This window comes from Castanea sativa, chromosome 12 (genome assembly GCF_040712315.1).
Source record: "Castanea sativa cultivar Marrone di Chiusa Pesio chromosome 12, ASM4071231v1".
In the NCBI taxonomy this organism is placed as follows: domain Eukaryota; kingdom Viridiplantae; phylum Streptophyta; class Magnoliopsida; order Fagales; family Fagaceae; genus Castanea; species Castanea sativa.
In genome coordinates, this window is record NC_134024.1 from 50,341,244 (window position 1) to 50,356,885 (window position 15,642).

The 15,642-nt window shown below is 53.1% G+C and overlaps 1 protein-coding gene across 4 annotated transcripts in view; it reads right to left on the reverse strand.

The window, feature by feature from the left end:
- The window catches only part of LOC142619415 (uncharacterized), a 39,851-nt gene extending 33,303 nt beyond the window's left edge, over nt 1-6,548 (reverse strand). The window contains exons 1-6 of one of the 4 annotated variants that reach the window (XM_075792510.1): nt 6,301-6,548; nt 4,571-4,773; nt 4,411-4,475; nt 4,218-4,320; nt 3,471-3,578; nt 1,337-1,518 (exon numbers count right to left, since the gene is read on the reverse strand). In XM_075792510.1, coding sequence (XP_075648625.1) covers nt 1,337-1,518; nt 3,471-3,578; nt 4,218-4,320; nt 4,411-4,475; nt 4,571-4,669 — 557 coding nt within the window. In that variant the 5' untranslated portion in view covers nt 4,670-4,773; nt 6,301-6,548. Of the gene's footprint in view, nt 1-1,336; nt 1,519-3,470; nt 3,579-4,217; nt 4,334-4,410; nt 4,774-6,300 lie in introns of those variants that run through there. The other 3 variants (XM_075792509.1, XM_075792512.1, XM_075792511.1) reach the window with 3 other exon arrangements.
- Between the last annotated feature and the right edge of the window lie 9,094 nt (nt 6,549-15,642).

A 15,642-nucleotide genomic window follows, 5' to 3' on the forward strand; every position in this document is an offset into this window, starting at 1 on the left:
CGCATTGCTTCACTAGCCAATGTGAAGCACTGCGTGGGGATTTTTTAATTTATAATTATGAGTAATTAGAAACTGTTAGTGACTTATATGTCTGTAAGTAATATAATAAAAAATTACAATGTTTTATGTTATAGGGACCCGGCAATAAATTTATACAAACTATATTTCTTATCCCCCATTTTTTTTTATCAACCAAACAAAAGAGTTTTCCATCATTCCAACAAAACCAAATGCGGAGAACTAACAACTTTTATATCCCCCCACTTTTCCATCCCCTCCCTATTTTCCATACCCCCACTTTTCTATCCCCCCAATGAAATGAAGTCTAGTCTATGTAGTGTTGTCTTGTAGTTTTTTTTACTTTACTTTTCATCAACCTTGACTTTGTTGCCTAGTGGTGGCCACTACTAACTTAAACTAGCCCTAGCCTGCTCTGGTTTTTCTTTGTCTAATTGGGAGGATAGAAATGTGGGACAATAGAAAATATTTATTTTTTCAATCAAGTAAGTGTTTGGTAGAGAGGATGGAAAAGTGGAAGGATGGAAAGTTAATTACCATCATGCACTCCTTAAAAAAAGTAGAAGGATGGAAAAGTGGGTATAATCTCTCCATTTGGGAGAGGAAAAAGAGTTGTGGGCCAAAGCAAAAAACTCCCCCAACCCCATTTTACTTCCATCCTCTCTCCCTTACCAAACAGAGGAAAATGACATTTTCTCCTCTTTCCCTTCCTCCCTAAACCTTTAACCAAACACACTGGTTAAAGAAAAAACCTGAAATGCGTGTTAATTCACAAAAATGCCATATAACAAAAATGTTTTGACCCATTTCACCAGGTGCCAAAGGCAAGTGCCATGTTAAAGGTCCATTGCCTTGAGGCCTTTGAGGTACCTTAGCAAGGCCCATTGCCTTGAGGCCTTTGAGGTACCTTAGCAAGGCCTTGCCTCTCAGGGGCCACTTAGGCAAGCGCCCCACTCACCCTTAACTACACTGCCTCAGTGTCATTGTTTTATATGTAACAAAAAACCCCGTGGTACCGTTTTATGTGAAAATGCAGTTCTACATATGGACACATCTCATCAAATGAGCAACTCACTATTTATTTCCATCAATGTTTAATGGTTTACATATAAAACAATATCACAAGAGGGTTAAATGATACATTCAAAACTTCCAGAGTTTCCATATTTTATAGGGAAACCACCTAAGCATTTTGTGTACTTTTCCTTAAGTTATTTTAATACAAGAACATCTATCTTCATAAAGAAAAGCTGTTGCATTCTCATCATCAACAAAGATCAGGTAATGAATAATGAATGGACAAACATGGGAAACTTACATGGACTTTGTAAAAAGCAGCCTCCAAAGAGATGAATCTTTTGGTGTTAAATGTGCAGCGATCATGTAAAAATTTGAGGCTTTCTTATCCTCACCAAGTCGATTATGGACAAGTCCAAGGGTATGATACGGATCAGGCAAATTTGGTGCTAGCCTAATAACTTCATGCAACGTTGATATGGCCTGCAACAATATATTTTAGAAGTTTTAGCAGCCAAAAGCTATTGAAGGATAAAGGTTGAGATAGAACAACCGTAGATGAAGAACCTTCAAAAAGTTTTGAATTCTGTTTTGGAAGCCATTCTGGATTGGCCATGGGAACAGAATATTCCAGTGCTGGCGTGTGCTGGTGCACCGTTCCGGGGTTATGCGACGGACACACACACACACACACGTATACACGCTAGCTTTTATATATATAAAGATAGTAAGTATAGTTATACTTATATACAATAGCTTCTCAAAATATAAATAAAATCTCAGTTTTAGACTTTTAGTTTGTTTGACCATTATTTGTATAATAATAAAAAAATAACTATCTTTGTTGGGCTATATTTTAATTTGGGTTGATTGAGATTGGATAAATGCTAAGTTTAAGCCCAAACCCAAAACAAAATATTTCCTATTCTTTTTATTTCCTCTGTATTTCCTCTCCCCTCACCCGCCAACTATCACTTCAACATCTCATCAAAGTCAAAACAATTTTATTTTATTTACATTTCCTCCTCTCTCCTACCTCCCACAGCGCATTCACTCTTCTTCCTTTTAGTCTTTACTTTTACTTCCTATTGTTTTTTTTTTGTTTTTTCCTTCTGCAGTCTACACCTTTACTTGCACCCGCCATCTTTATCACCTTCAGATCAATTCTTCTAAGTTCTCACGCCTGTGTTTTCTTATTGCAGATCCAGATTCATACTTCATAGTTTCCTTTTGTAATTTTTTTTCTTTTATATGTTTTCTCCCACCTCCTTTCTTCCCCAAGATTTCACTCACTGTCTAAAAATTTTCCTGTACTCATATTTTGGCCCAGAACGCTCATTTCTCCTGGAATACCGAAATTTTGCCCATAAAGCCGGATCAGGCCAGCACTAGATGGAATTTAGGATGGTGCAGAACAAGGGGGTCACTTGCACCGGACTACCCACTGAAACGAAAAATTCTGGCCATTCTGGCCAAAATGGAATGGAATTCAAAACATTGACCTTTACTAAATTGAAAGCAACTAAAGCTGCCATGCCAAAGAGCCCACTCCTAAAATAGAATTCTCCATTTAGACTTTAGGAAACTCTAATAGGTGATCACTGCGATAAAATAATATTATAACCAAGGACACAATGCAATGGTTCACAATAAAAATCTTTCAAAATGATGGCAAATCACTCAATTAACCCCATCAAGATCTTCAAGATACATACATACATACATACATACAAACATACATACGTACATACATACATACATACGTACTTACGTACGTGTGTGTGTGTGTGTGTGTGTGTGTGTGTGTGTGAGTGAAAAAGAAAAATGACAGCACTACCCAGTACACAGGAAATGTAGAAGTAGTGCAGCAGAGTTAAAGAAAATTACAGCAACAAATAAAGTCTAAAATACTAATAAAAGAATGGCTTCTCAAAGCCTCCAGCCAATCATATAATGTATTCAGGAAAGCTATCTTCCCCACCATAACAAGGAGTGAAAAGGGGAGAGGGCTAATAACATAGTCGTTTCTTCTTTTTTCAGAGGTGGGGGGAAGGTTGAGTTGAGGAGCGTTGAGCCACAAATACATTCAAAATGTAACACTAAATTTTGGCGTATGAGGAAAATCAAAGTTAGATGTAGAGGGCACAATTGAGACGAAAAATAACATTGTAATCATGTCCACAAAATAACTATGCAAACACTAGTCCCAGCATCATATTATGGTGGTAAAAATCTGTAAGAGTGCTAAGCAGAAGAAATGGATGGTGAATGAGAAAGACTCTAAAAGCTTACATATTAACTAAAACATATGGCTATCGTTAGACTGCAGGGACCATATCTTAGTATGCTGGAGGAACCCATCATAAAACCCACTAATGATTTCAGTGAGTGACCAAAAATTAATGCTTAAAAATAAAATTCATCAAGCATCTTACCTCTTCATAATGACCATGTGCATAATGAAGGGTAGCATCACCAAGCATCCGCGTAATATCAGGGCTGAGTTTATTCTTTGATCCTTTCCGCCTACCTCTTTTCTTAGGCTGCATGAGGCACACATAAAAAATTAGACAAGTAACACGCATAAAATCACCACTTGCCATTTATTTGTGAAGGGAGCAGGGCGAACATAAAAAATTAGACTAGTAACACACATAAAATCACCATCAGCAATTTTTTTTATAAGCAATTCATTAAAAAGGAAAGCACAACATAAGGGCACAACTCTAGTGTAAGCTTTCATAAGTCCCCGTGAACTAAATTATGTTCTGGTGTGACTAAATCTTTTTTGATAAGTAATGTAGATGATAATATTGAGGTCCTACTGAGAGTCAAACCCAGGTGGCTGTATTCAAAGTTCAGAGTGCTAAATCAAACCAAAGCTAATGCTTTGAACCAGCATTTTATTGTAGTTTACTTATGAAATTTACTAAATCATCTTTTGAGATAAAGGTATATTTCTAGTCTAATTCTTAGCTTTTGATGCAAACAAACAATAATAGAGTTAAAGTTATTAAGTTAAAAAGAAAAGTTCAAGAAGACAGCAATGAATCAGAAGCTCTCCTTGACATCAAAAAATAACATGAGGCACCATTGCATGTCTAATAATGTGAATTTTGAGGCCAATTATCATTATGAGATTAGTGAAGTAGGAATAACAGTGGTTAAAAAAAAAAACCCACCTTCCTTGATTTCCTTCGAACACCAAAATTCATGGCTTCCATTATTTCATCCATGCTTGCTCCAGATGTATCTTCTTGCCTGGCCTTCTTCATTGATCCTTCACTATTTAGAAGAGCTTGATATAATAAATGTAAATAACACAAATTCTTACCTCATAGTCGCATGAAAAAACTAAAGAAATGGAGTTTCTACCAATGACTACTGGCAAGTAACTTTCGCTTTTTCTCAGCAAGAGCTTCATACTCAAGTCGCTCAAACTGCTCATAAGGTTGGACACCAGAATCAACATTATCTTCCACAAAGTCAAAAGGGTTTATACCGTCTTTAAATCTGAACATATACTCCCCTTCACCTTCATTCTCGTCTTCGTTGCCGTCATCATCATCCTCGTCATCTTCTTCTTGTTGTTCTCCTTCTTGTTCCTCTTCTTCTTCTTCTTCCTTCTCAACATCTACTTCCTTGTTGTCTTTAGTGCTAACGGCAAGCAAACCCTCTTCAAGTTCACTAATACTATTTTCCACTTCCTCCATTTAAATGTAATATTAAATTCGCCTCCTGAAAACAGTTAAGAAAATCCAAACAAGATTAGCAATCTATACCAACCACATTAAGATTCATAAAAATTAGTCAATGTGAACTGGCAACATAAGAAAGTCCCGTTCATCTTATGCACAGTCTGACTTTTGAGGCATCTAGAGTGCTCTAGGTATAGAGGCATACAGCTCATGCCTATGTGCCTTGTGAAAATTGGCCGGGACAAATGTATTATGTGTTACAGTCTAGATGCTCTCAACATCAAGGGGAGGAGGTTTTATAAAAATCAAATAACATTGGTCCACGTTTTGGCTCACGGGCTCATTGATTTTCCTTCGCCAATTTGTAAACAAAATGAAATTAGTGCCAAGTATCAATGGCAGCAGAAGCAAGAAAAAATGAAACTAAATGAGAATTCTACAAGATGTAGAAACTTCTACTCCCCTCGTCTCTCTTCCTCAAATGTTTACAGAGAAAAATTTATGGGACATTAATCAAGGGCTACCAAGAGAAGATGAAAATAATCCTATTGAATTCAAACTAGATAATATCCTGCGTGATGCGCGGATACTTTGCAAATTCATTTAAAATAATTTTTATGTTTTTAAAGACCTATTTATTATACTCATTTTATTGTATAATATTTATGTTTTCCCACAATATTTTAAATGCTTTGAAATTCAATCTTCTTAATTCATATTTTATTTATTCATTTAGTTTTTGGTCATAGAATTAGTTTCCAAATATTGAGTGGAATTGTTTTACTAATCTAGATTTATGATGTTGTAACAGTCAAGTTTTCAACATTTCTAGGAGACTACGTATTATAATATTTGTAGACTTGGCTTGAGAGTATTTCAATTATGTGCATTTATATAAACCAGGCATATTTCCTACCAAAAAAACACATATGGGATTGTGGAACTAAAGATGGTTTTGAGCAAACAGAACTGAAAATTATGTATTTTCAGTCAGGCAATTCAACAAATAGGTGGTGTGCGATAGTGCGTACCCAAAAAGAAGGCTAAAAATAGAACACACGCATCAACAAATTAAACCCTGTTGATTTTATTGTACTAAAAGTCTAAAACATTTGTAGAATGTATTTCATCAACCAACCACAACCTCAACCACAACCACCTCCACCATCAGCCACAACCACACCCACAACCACCACCAGCAGTCCACAGCAAGGGGAAAAAAAAACAAAAAAAAAAAGCAACCAAGCAGCCAACAAAATACAAAACACAACCACAATCACTCCAAACATTATCGTATACCATTCAATAACAAATTTCATGAACAATAAATATACCTCAGACCCAACCAGCCAACAAAAAAAAACAGTCACAGACCCATTCTCAGCAATATATCACATTCTACAACAATACACTACTTTCTAATGTTTGTTTTCAATGTTTCTTTTATTTATATCACAAACCCACAATGATTCCGATTCATCAACAATTCCGATTCATCAACAATTCCGATTCAGAATCGAGGCAAGCGAGAGGTGAGGTAGAGAGAGTAAGAGTTTGAGAGACATACCAGCTGCAAGGAGGAGAAGCACTTGTCGTGGGTCTGTGACGGCAAGGTCAGAGCAGAGACTTAGATGGGTTTGCGGCGTGGGTCGACGGAGTGGGTCAGCGGCTTGGTTCAACGGAGTGGGTCAAGGGCGTGCGCCGGTGACGTTGAGCGAGTTGAGACAGAGGTGAGATAAAAGAAATAGAAAAAAAAAAAAAAACAAATAATATAATAAACGGAGGTAGAATAAAAAAAAAAAAAAAAATTTATTTACCTATACCATCGATATTGCTGCACCCTTTTTGTATATAGTGAGTTTAAAAATAATTTTTTAGCACCACTATGGATACTCTTAAAAAGTTTAAACAAAACATATATATATTTTTTCTGAAGATATTTTTCTATATCTCATCATACATAAGAATTTTGTGATTTGAAAATATAACAATTCTAAATTAAAATAAATGAAATTATTATCATTTTGAACACATATTTGATGAGAACATATACATTTTTGTAGAGAATGCACACGTTTCAAAAAGCATTTATGAAAGATTGTGCACATTTTTGTAGAGAATGCACACGTTTCAAGCAAAGATACACATTTCTGAAGTGAATGTACACATTTTATAAAAGACCATACAAAATTTTAGAAGAACATACACGTTTTTTAAAAGATCATATACATTTAACAAAGCAGCGTACACATTATTAACAGGAAAGTAACCATTTTTGAAAAGAAAATATACATTCTACAAAAGATCTTACATATTCTCGTAAGGGTCTTGTTAACGGGTGCTGTATAGCACCCGTTAGGAATGAATAAAATAGTAAATAAACAACACGTGGAGCTACATTTACGGAAGAAAGAAACATTTTTTAAAAGTTAAATTTGTTATGTATAAGACAAAAATACCCTTCATCATCTTTTTACACCATTTTCTCTGTTTCTTAACTTCTGAAACCTTCCCTTTCTTCTTCTCATCTCACATCCTTCTCTCTTGGTCTCTCTAACATTTCAATCCCAGGAAAAAAAAAAAAAAGTCCACTAACGCCACCACAACCACTAGATCTGTAACCCACCCACTAGCACCAAATTCGTCTCGCTCCCTCTCTGCTATCTCCATTCTCTCTCGTATCAACCAAGGCCAAAACCTTGAGCTCCACCATCATTTCTGTTAGCTGTGCTCACCGGTGCCACCACCAGCACCTCTATAGCCGTCGCACTCCGTTTTTCTCTCTTTGCCTTTGGTTCTACTTTTCCTTCCCTTGTTTTTGGTTGTATCTGGGTTTCTATGGTGACTGGGTTCAATTTGGAACGTGAAAAGCTTAACAATTTGGCTTGGTTTGAAATTTGGGCATTTGGGTGGTTTTGTAGATTTGAAAAAAAGAAAAAAAAACTTAGAAAGTACAAACTGAGAAATGTTAGTGAAGGAAAGGAAGATGAAATGATTTAAAAGGGTATTTCAGTCCTATAGTAAAAACCCCAAATTTTTATGCTTTACTGACTTTTTAAGTGCCACGTTGCCATGCCGTTTTCCAAGATCAAAAAGCAACTATATTTTACTAATAAAAAATTCAATATTAACGAGTGCTAAACAGCACCTGTTAACAAAAGCCTTCTCATAAACATTTTTAAAAAGAATGTACAACTTTTCAAAAATAACATACCCATTATTGAAAAGAGAGAACACATTTTTCAAAGGTACGTATTTTGATAGAGAAGGTATACATTTTTGAAAAGAACACACACTTTTGTAAAACATCAATTTTTATGTGAATTTTTGAAAGGAGTGTACACATTTTCAAAAGAATGTAAATAAGCTTGAAAAGAACGAACAAAAGTTTAAAAAGAATACAAAAATTAAAAAAAAAATACATTGAAAACAATCTACCAACTTTTAAGTGAAGAAGAACGTACACATTTCAAAACAGAACATATTCATTTTCTGTTTAAATAAATGCACACATTTATGACAAGAATGTAAATATTTATTGAAAGAATGTCCACATTTTATAAGAGCACACACCCAATTCTGAGAAAAATATAAAATGTATACACCGTTGTAAGGAATGTACCCTTAAAGTAAATGGGGTTCAAAATTCTGTGCAAGGAATGTTACAAAATTTCGGGCAGCGCAAATGTTCTATGCTTTAGGGCTTAGGGTTCAGGGTTTAGGGCTTAGGGCTTAGGGCTTAGGGTTTCGGGTCTAGGGTTTGGGGTTTGGGGTTTGGGGTTGAGGGTTGAGGGTTTAGTGTGTAGGGGTTGAGGGTTTTAGGGTTTTGGGGTTGAGGGTTTTAGGGTTTGAGGGTTGAGGGTTGAGGGTTTGAGGGTTTGAGGGTCTGAGGGTTGACGGTTGAGGGTTTAGGGTTTTTTAGGGTTTAGGGTTTTAGGGTTTTAGGGTTTAGGGTTTTTAGGGTTTTTATGGCTTAGGGCTTAGGGCTTAGGGCTTAGGGCTTAGGGCTTAGGGCTTAGGGTTTTAGGGTTTAGGGTTTAGGGTTTTAGGGTTTTAGGGTTTAGGGTTTTAGGGTTTTAGGGTTTAGGGTTTAGGGTTTAGGGTTTAGGGTTTAGGTTTAGGTTTAGGTTTAGGTTTAGGGTTTAGGGTTTAGGCCCAGGCCCAGGCCCAGGGCCCAGGCTCAGGGCTCAGGGCCCAGGGCTCAGTGGCCTAGGCCCAGGCTCAGTGGCCTTGTGGCCCAGGCCTAGGCTCAGGCTCAGGGCTCAGGGCCTAGGCCTGTGGCCCAGGGCTCAGGGCCTAGGTCAGGGCCCAGGCTCAGTGGCCCAGGCTCAGGGCTCAGGGCCTCAGGCCCAGGGCTCAGGCCCAGGCCTGTGGCCCAGGCTCCTAGGCCCAGTGCTCAGGCCTGTGGCTCAGGGCCCAGTGGCCTGTGGCCCAGGGCTCAGGCTGGGCGGGCCAGGCCTGTGGGCCTGGGCGGCCTGCTGGGGCTCAGGCCTGGTGGCGGCCAGGCCCAGGCCCAGGCCGGGCGGCCCAGTGGCCCAGGCTCAGGGCTCAGTGGCCCAGGCCCAGTGGCCCAGTGGCTCAGGCCCAGGGCCCAGGGCCCAGTGGCCCAGGGCCCAGGGCTCAGGGCCCAGGCCCAGGGCCCAGGGCTCAGGCCCAGGCCCAGGCCTGTGGCCCAGGCCCAGGCCTGTGGCCCAGGCCCAGGCCCAGGCCCAGGGCCCAGGCCCAGGGCTCAGGGCCCAGGCCTGTGGCTCAGGCCCAGGGCTCAGTGGCCAGGGCTCAGGGCCCAGGCCCAGGCCTCAGGGCTCAGGCCCAGGCCCAGGCCCAGGCCCAGGGCTCAGGCCCAGGGCCTGGGCTCAGGGCCCAGGCTCAGGGCTCAGTGGCTCAGGGCTCAGTGGCCCAGGCCTGTGGCTCAGGGCTCAGGCTGGTGGCCCAGTGGCCTGTGGCCCAGGGCCAGGCTCAGGCCCAGTGGCTCAGGGCTCAGGCCCAGGGCCTGTGGCCTGTGGCTCAGTGGCCCAGTGGCCCAGGCTCAGGCCCAGGGCCTAGGCCTGTGGCCCAGGCCCAGGCCCAGGCCCAGGCCCAGGGGCTCAGGGCTCAGGGCCTGTGGCCCAGGGCCCAGGGCTCAGGCTCAGGGCTCAGGCCCAGGCCCAGGCCCAGGCCCAGGCTCAGGCTCAGGGCTCAGGGCTCAGGGCCTGTGGCCCAGGCCTGTGGCCCAGGCCCAGGCCTCAGGGCCCAGGCTCAGTGGCTCAGTGGCTCAGGCCCAGGGCTCAGGGCTCAGTGGCCTGGTGGCCCAGGCCTCAGGGCCCAGGGCCTGTGGCCCAGGGCCCAGGCCCAGGCTCAGGGCTCAGGGCCTAGGCCAGGGCTCAGGCCCAGGCCTGTGGCCTGGTGGCCCAGGGCTCAGTGGCCCAGGCTCAGGGCTCAGGCTCAGTGGCCTAGGTCAGGCCTGTGGCTCAGGCTCAGGCCCAGTGGCCCAGGGCTCAGGGCCCAGGCTCAGGGCTCAGGCCTGTGGCCAGGGCCCAGGGCTCAGGCCTGTGGCTCAGGGCTCAGGGCCTAGGCCCAGGGCTCAGTGGCTCAGTGGCTCAGGCCCAGGCCTGGTGGCTCAGGCCTGGGCTCAGGGCTCAGGCTCAGGGCCCAGGGCTCAGGCTCAGGGCCCAGGGCTCAGGCCCAGTGGCCCAGGGCTCAGGGCTCAGGCCTGGTGGCCCAGGGCCTGTGGCTCAGGCTCAGGCCCAGGCTCAGGGCTCAGGCCCAGGGCCTAGGCCTGTGGCCCAGGCCCAGGGCCTAGGCCCAGGGCTCAGGGCTCAGGGCTCAGGCCCAGGGCCCAGGCTCAGTGGCCCAGGCCCAGGGCCCAGGCCCAGGCCCAGGCCCAGGGCTCAGGCCCAGGGCTCAGGGCCTGTGGCCTGTGGGCCCAGGCCCAGGCTCAGTGGCTCAGTGGCCCAGGGCTCAGGGCTCAGTGGCCTAGGCCTGGTGGCCCAGGGCTCAGTGGCTCAGGGCCCAGGGCCCAGGGCTCAGGCCCAGGGCTCAGGCCCAGGGCCTAGGCTCAGGGCCTGTGGCCCAGGGCTCAGGTGGCCCAGGGCTCAGGGCCTGTGGCCAGGGCTCAGGGCTCAGTGGCCCAGGCCCAGGGCTCAGGGCTCAGGCCTGTGGCCCAGGCCCAGGGCCTAGGCCCAGGGCTCAGGCCTGTGGCCTAGGCTCAGGCTCAGGGCTCAGTGGGCTCAGGCCTCAGTGGCCCAGGGCTCAGGGCTCAGGCCCAGGCCTGGTGGCCCAGGCCTAGGCCCAGGCCCCAGGGCCCAGGGCTCAGGCTCAGTGGCCTGTGGCCAGGCTCAGGCCCAGGCTCAGGGCCCAGGCCTGTGGCCCAGGGCTCAGTGGCCCAGGGCCCAGGCCCAGGGCTCAGGCCCAGTGGCCTGGGCTCCAGGGCTCAGGCCCAGGCTCAGGCCTCAGGCCCAGGGCTCAGTGGCCCAGGGCTCAGGGCCCAGGCCCAGGCCCAGGCTCAGGCCCAGGGCTCAGGGCCCAGGCTCAGGCCTGTGGCCTAGGCTCAGGGCTCAGGCCTCAGTGGCCTCAGGCTCAGGGCTCAGGCCTGGTGGCTCAGGGCCCAGGGCCCAGGGCCTGGTGGCTCAGGCTCAGGGCCTGTGGCCCAGTGGCCTAGGCTCAGGCTCAGGGCTCAGGGCCTCAGGCTCAGTGGCCCAGGCCCAGGCCCAGGCCCAGGCCTGTGGCCCAGGGCTCAGGGCCCAGGGCTCAGGCCCAGGGCTCAGGCCTGTGGCCCAGGGCTCAGTGGCCCAGGGCTCAGGCCCAGGGCCCAGGCCCAGGGCTCAGGGCCTAGGCTCAGGCCCAGGCCTCAGGCCCAGGGCTCAGGGCTCAGGGCTCAGGGCCTGTGGCTCAGGGCTCAGGGCTCAGGGCCTGTGGCCCAGGGCCCAGGGCTCAGGCCCAGGCTCAGGGCCCAGGCCTGTGGCCCAGGGCTCAGGCTCAGGGCCCAGGCCCAGGCCTGTGGCCCAGGCCCAGGGCTCAGGGCCCAGGGCCCAGTGGCTCAGGCCCAGGCTCAGGGCCCAGGCCCAGGGCTCAGGCCCAGGCCCAGTGGCCCAGGGCCCAGGGCTCAGGGCTCAGGGCTCAGGGCCTGGTGGCCCAGGCCTGTGGCCCAGGGCCCAGGGCTCAGGGCTCAGGCCCAGGGCCCAGGGCTCAGGCTCAGTGGCCCCAGGCCCAGGGCTCAGTGGCCCAGGGCCCAGGCCCAGGCCCAGGGCTCAGGGCTCAGGCCCAGGCCCAGGCCTCAGGGCCCAGGCTCAGTGGCCTGGGCTCAGGCCTGGTGGCCTAGGCCCAGGCTCAGGCCCAGGGCTCAGGGCTCAGTGGCCTGTGGCCTGTGGCCCAGGGCTCAGGGCCTGTGGCCCAGGGCCTAGGCCCAGGGCTCAGGGCTCAGGGCTCAGGCCCAGGCCCAGGCCCAGGCCCAGGCCTGTGGCCCAGGCTCAGGCCCAGGCCCAGGCTCAGGGCTCAGGCCCAGGGCTCAGTGGCCCAGGGCTCAGGGCTCAGGCCTCAGGGCTCAGGCCCAGGCCCAGGCTCAGGGCTCAGGCCCAGGCCCAGGGCCCAGGGCTCAGGGCTCAGTGGCCCAGGCTCAGTGGCCCAGGCCTGTGGCCCAGGGCTCAGTGGCCCAGGGCTCAGGCCCAGGGCCCAGGCTCAGGGCTCAGGGCTCAGGGCCTAGGCCTAGGCCCAGGGCCCAGGGCTCAGGCCCCAGTGGCTCAGGGCCTCAGGCCCAGGCCTGTGGCCCAGGGCTCAGGCCCAGGCCCAGGGCTCAGGGCTCAGGGCTCAGGCCCAGGGCTCAGGGCTCAGTGGCCCAGGGCCAGGCCCAGGCCTCAGGCTCAGTGGCCCAGGCCCAGGGCCCAGGCCCAGGGCTCAGGGCCCAGGCCCAGGGCTCAGGCCCAGGGCTCAGGCCCAGGCCCAGGCCTGTGGCCCAGGCCCAGGGCCCAGGCCCAGGGCTCAGGGCCCAGGCCCAGGGCTCAGGCCCAGGGCTCAGGGCTCAGGGCTCAGGCCCAGGGCTCAGGCCCAGGCCCAGGCCTGTGGCCCAGGGCTCAGTGGCCTGTGGCCCAGGGCTCAGTGGCTCAGTGGCCCAGGCCCAGGCTCAGGGCTCAGGGCCCAGGCCCAGGGCTCAGGGCTCAGTGGCCCAGGGCCCAGGGCCCAGGGCCCAGGGCTCAGGCCTGTGGCCCAGGGCTCAGTGGCCCAGGCTCAGGGCTCAGGGCTCAGGCCCAGGGCTCAGGGCCCAGGCCCAGGGCCCAGGGCTCAGTGGCCCAGGCTCAGGGCCCAGGCCTGTGGCCCAGGGCTCAGGGCCCAGGCCCAGTGGCCTCAGGGGCCCAGGGCCTGGGCTCAGGGCTCAGTGGCCCAGGGCTCAGGCCCAGGGCTCAGTGGCTCAGGGCTCAGGGCTCAGGGCTCAGGCTCAGGCCCAGGGCTCAGGGCCCAGGGCTCAGGCTCAGTGGCCCAGGCCTGGTGGCCCAGGGCTCAGTGGCTCAGGGCCCAGGCCCAGGCCTGGTGGCTCAGGCCCAGGCCCAGTGGCCCAGGGCTCAGTGGCCCAGGGCCTGTGGCCCAGGCCCAGGCTCAGGGCTCAGGGCTCAGGCCCAGGCCTCAGGCCTCAGGGCCTGTGGCCCAGGGCCTAGGCCCAGGCCCAGGGCTCAGGGCTCAGGCCTGTGGCTCAGGGCTCAGGGCCCAGGCCCAGGCCCAGGGCCCAGGCCCAGGGCCCAGGGCCCAGGGCTCAGGCCCAGGCCTGTGGCCCAGGGCAGTGGCCCAGGCCCAGGCCCAGGCCTAGGCTCAGGCCCAGGCCTGCTCAGTGGCCCAGTGGCTCAGGCCCAGGCCCAGGCTCAGTGGCTCAGGGCTCAGGCCTCAGGCTCAGGGCTCAGTGGCCCAGGCCTAGGCTCAGGGCTCAGTGGCTCAGGGCTCAGGCCTGTGGCCCAGGCCCAGGCTCAGGCCCAGGGCTCAGGCCCAGGGCTCAGGGCTCAGGCCTGGTGGCTCAGGGCCCAGGGCTCAGTGGCCTAGGCTCAGTGGCTCAGTGGCCTAGGCCCAGGGCCCAGGCTCAGGGCCCAGGCCCAGTGGCTCAGGCTCAGGGCTCAGGGCTCAGGCCCAGGGCCCAGGGCTCAGGGCTCAGGGCCCAGGCCTGTGGCTCAGTGGCTCAGGCTCAGGGCTCAGGGCCCAGGGCTCAGGGCTCAGGGCTCAGTGGCCTGGTGGCCCAGGCCCAGTGGCTCAGGGCTCAGGGCTCAGGGCTCAGTGCTCAGTGGCCCAGGGCTCAGGGCTCAGGCCCAGGCCCAGGCCCAGGGCTCAGGGCTCAGGGCTCAGGGCCCAGGCCTCAGGCCCAGGCCCAGGGCTCAGGCCCAGGGCTCAGGCCCAGGGCTCAGGCCCAGGCCTGGCCCAGGGCTCAGGCCCAGGCCCAGGCCCAGGGCTCAGGGCTCAGGGCTCAGGGCCCAGGCCTGGTGGCCCAGGCCCAGGCCCAGGGCCCAGGGCCCAGGGCTCAGGCCCAGGCCCAGGGCCCAGGCCCAGGGCTCAGGGCCCAGGCCCAGGGCTCAGGGCCCAGGGCTCAGGGCTCAGTGGCCCAGGCCCAGGCCCAGGCCCAGGGCCTCAGGCCCAGGGCTCAGGCCTGTGGCCCAGGCCCAGGCCCAGGCCCAGGCCCAGGCCCAGGGCCCAGGCCCAGGGCTCAGGCCCAGGCCCAGGCCCAGGCCCAGGGCTCAGGCCCAGGCTCAGGCCTCAGGGCTCAGGCCCAGGGCCCAGGCCTGTGGCCCAGGGCCCAGGGCCCAGGCCTGTGGCCCAGGGCTCAGGCCCAGGGCCCAGGCCCAGGCCCAGGGCTCAGGGCTCAGGGCTCAGGCCCAGGCTCAGGGCCTAGGCCCAGGCCCAGGCCTGTGGCCCAGGCCCAGGGGCCCAGTGGCCCAGGGCCCAGGCCCAGGGCTCAGGCCCAGGCCCAGTGGCCCAGGGCCTAGGCCCAGGGCTCAGGCCCAGGGCTCAGGCCCAGGCTCAGGGCTCAGGGCCTGGTGGCCCAGGCCTCAGTGGCCTAGGCCCAGGCCTAGGCTCAGGGCTCAGGGCTCAGGCCCAGGCCCAGGGCCCAGGGCTCAGTGGCCCAGGCCCAGGGCTCAGGGCTCAGTGGCCTGTGGCCCAGGCTCAGGCCCAGGCCTGTGGCCCAGGCCCAGGCTCAGGCTCAGTGGCCCAGGCCCAGGGCTCAGGCCCAGGGCCCAGGCCCAGTGGCCCAGGGCCCAGGCCCAGGGCCTGGGCCCAGGCCTCAGGCCTGTGGCTCAGGGCTCAGGGCTCAGGGCCTGTGGCTCAGGGCTCAGGGCTCAGTGGCTCAGGCCCAGGCTCAGTGGCCCAGGCCCAGGGCCTGTGGCCCAGGCCCAGGGCCCAGGCCCAGGCCCAGGGCTCAGGCCTCAGGCCTGGCCCAGGGCCCAGGCCCAGGCCCAGGCCCAGGGCTCAGTGGCTCAGGGCTCAGGGCCCAGGGCTCAGGCCTGTGGCTCAGGGCCTGTGGCCCAGGCCCAGGGCTCAGGGCCCAGGCTCAGGGCCCAGGCTCAGTGGCTCAGGCCTAGGCCCAGGCCCAGTGGCTCAGGCCCAGGGCCCAGGCCTGGTGGCCCAGGGCCCAGGGCTCAGGCTCAGTGGCTCAGGCTCAGGCTCAGTGGCCCAGGCCCAGGCCCAGGCCCAGGCCCAGGCTCAGGCCCAGGCCCAGGCTCAGGCCCAGGGCTCAGGGCTCAGGCCTAGGGCTCAGGGCTCAGGCCCAGGGCTCAGGCCTGTGGCCCAGGGCTCAGGGCCCAGGCCCAGGGCTCAGGCCCAGGCCTGTGGCCCAGGCCCAGGCCCAGGGCTCAGGGCTCAGGGCCCAGTGGCCCAGGCCCAGGCCCAGGCCCAGGCCCAGGGCCCAGGGCCCAGGGCTCAGGGCTCAGTGGCCCAGGCCCAGGGCCTGTGGCCTAGGCCTCAG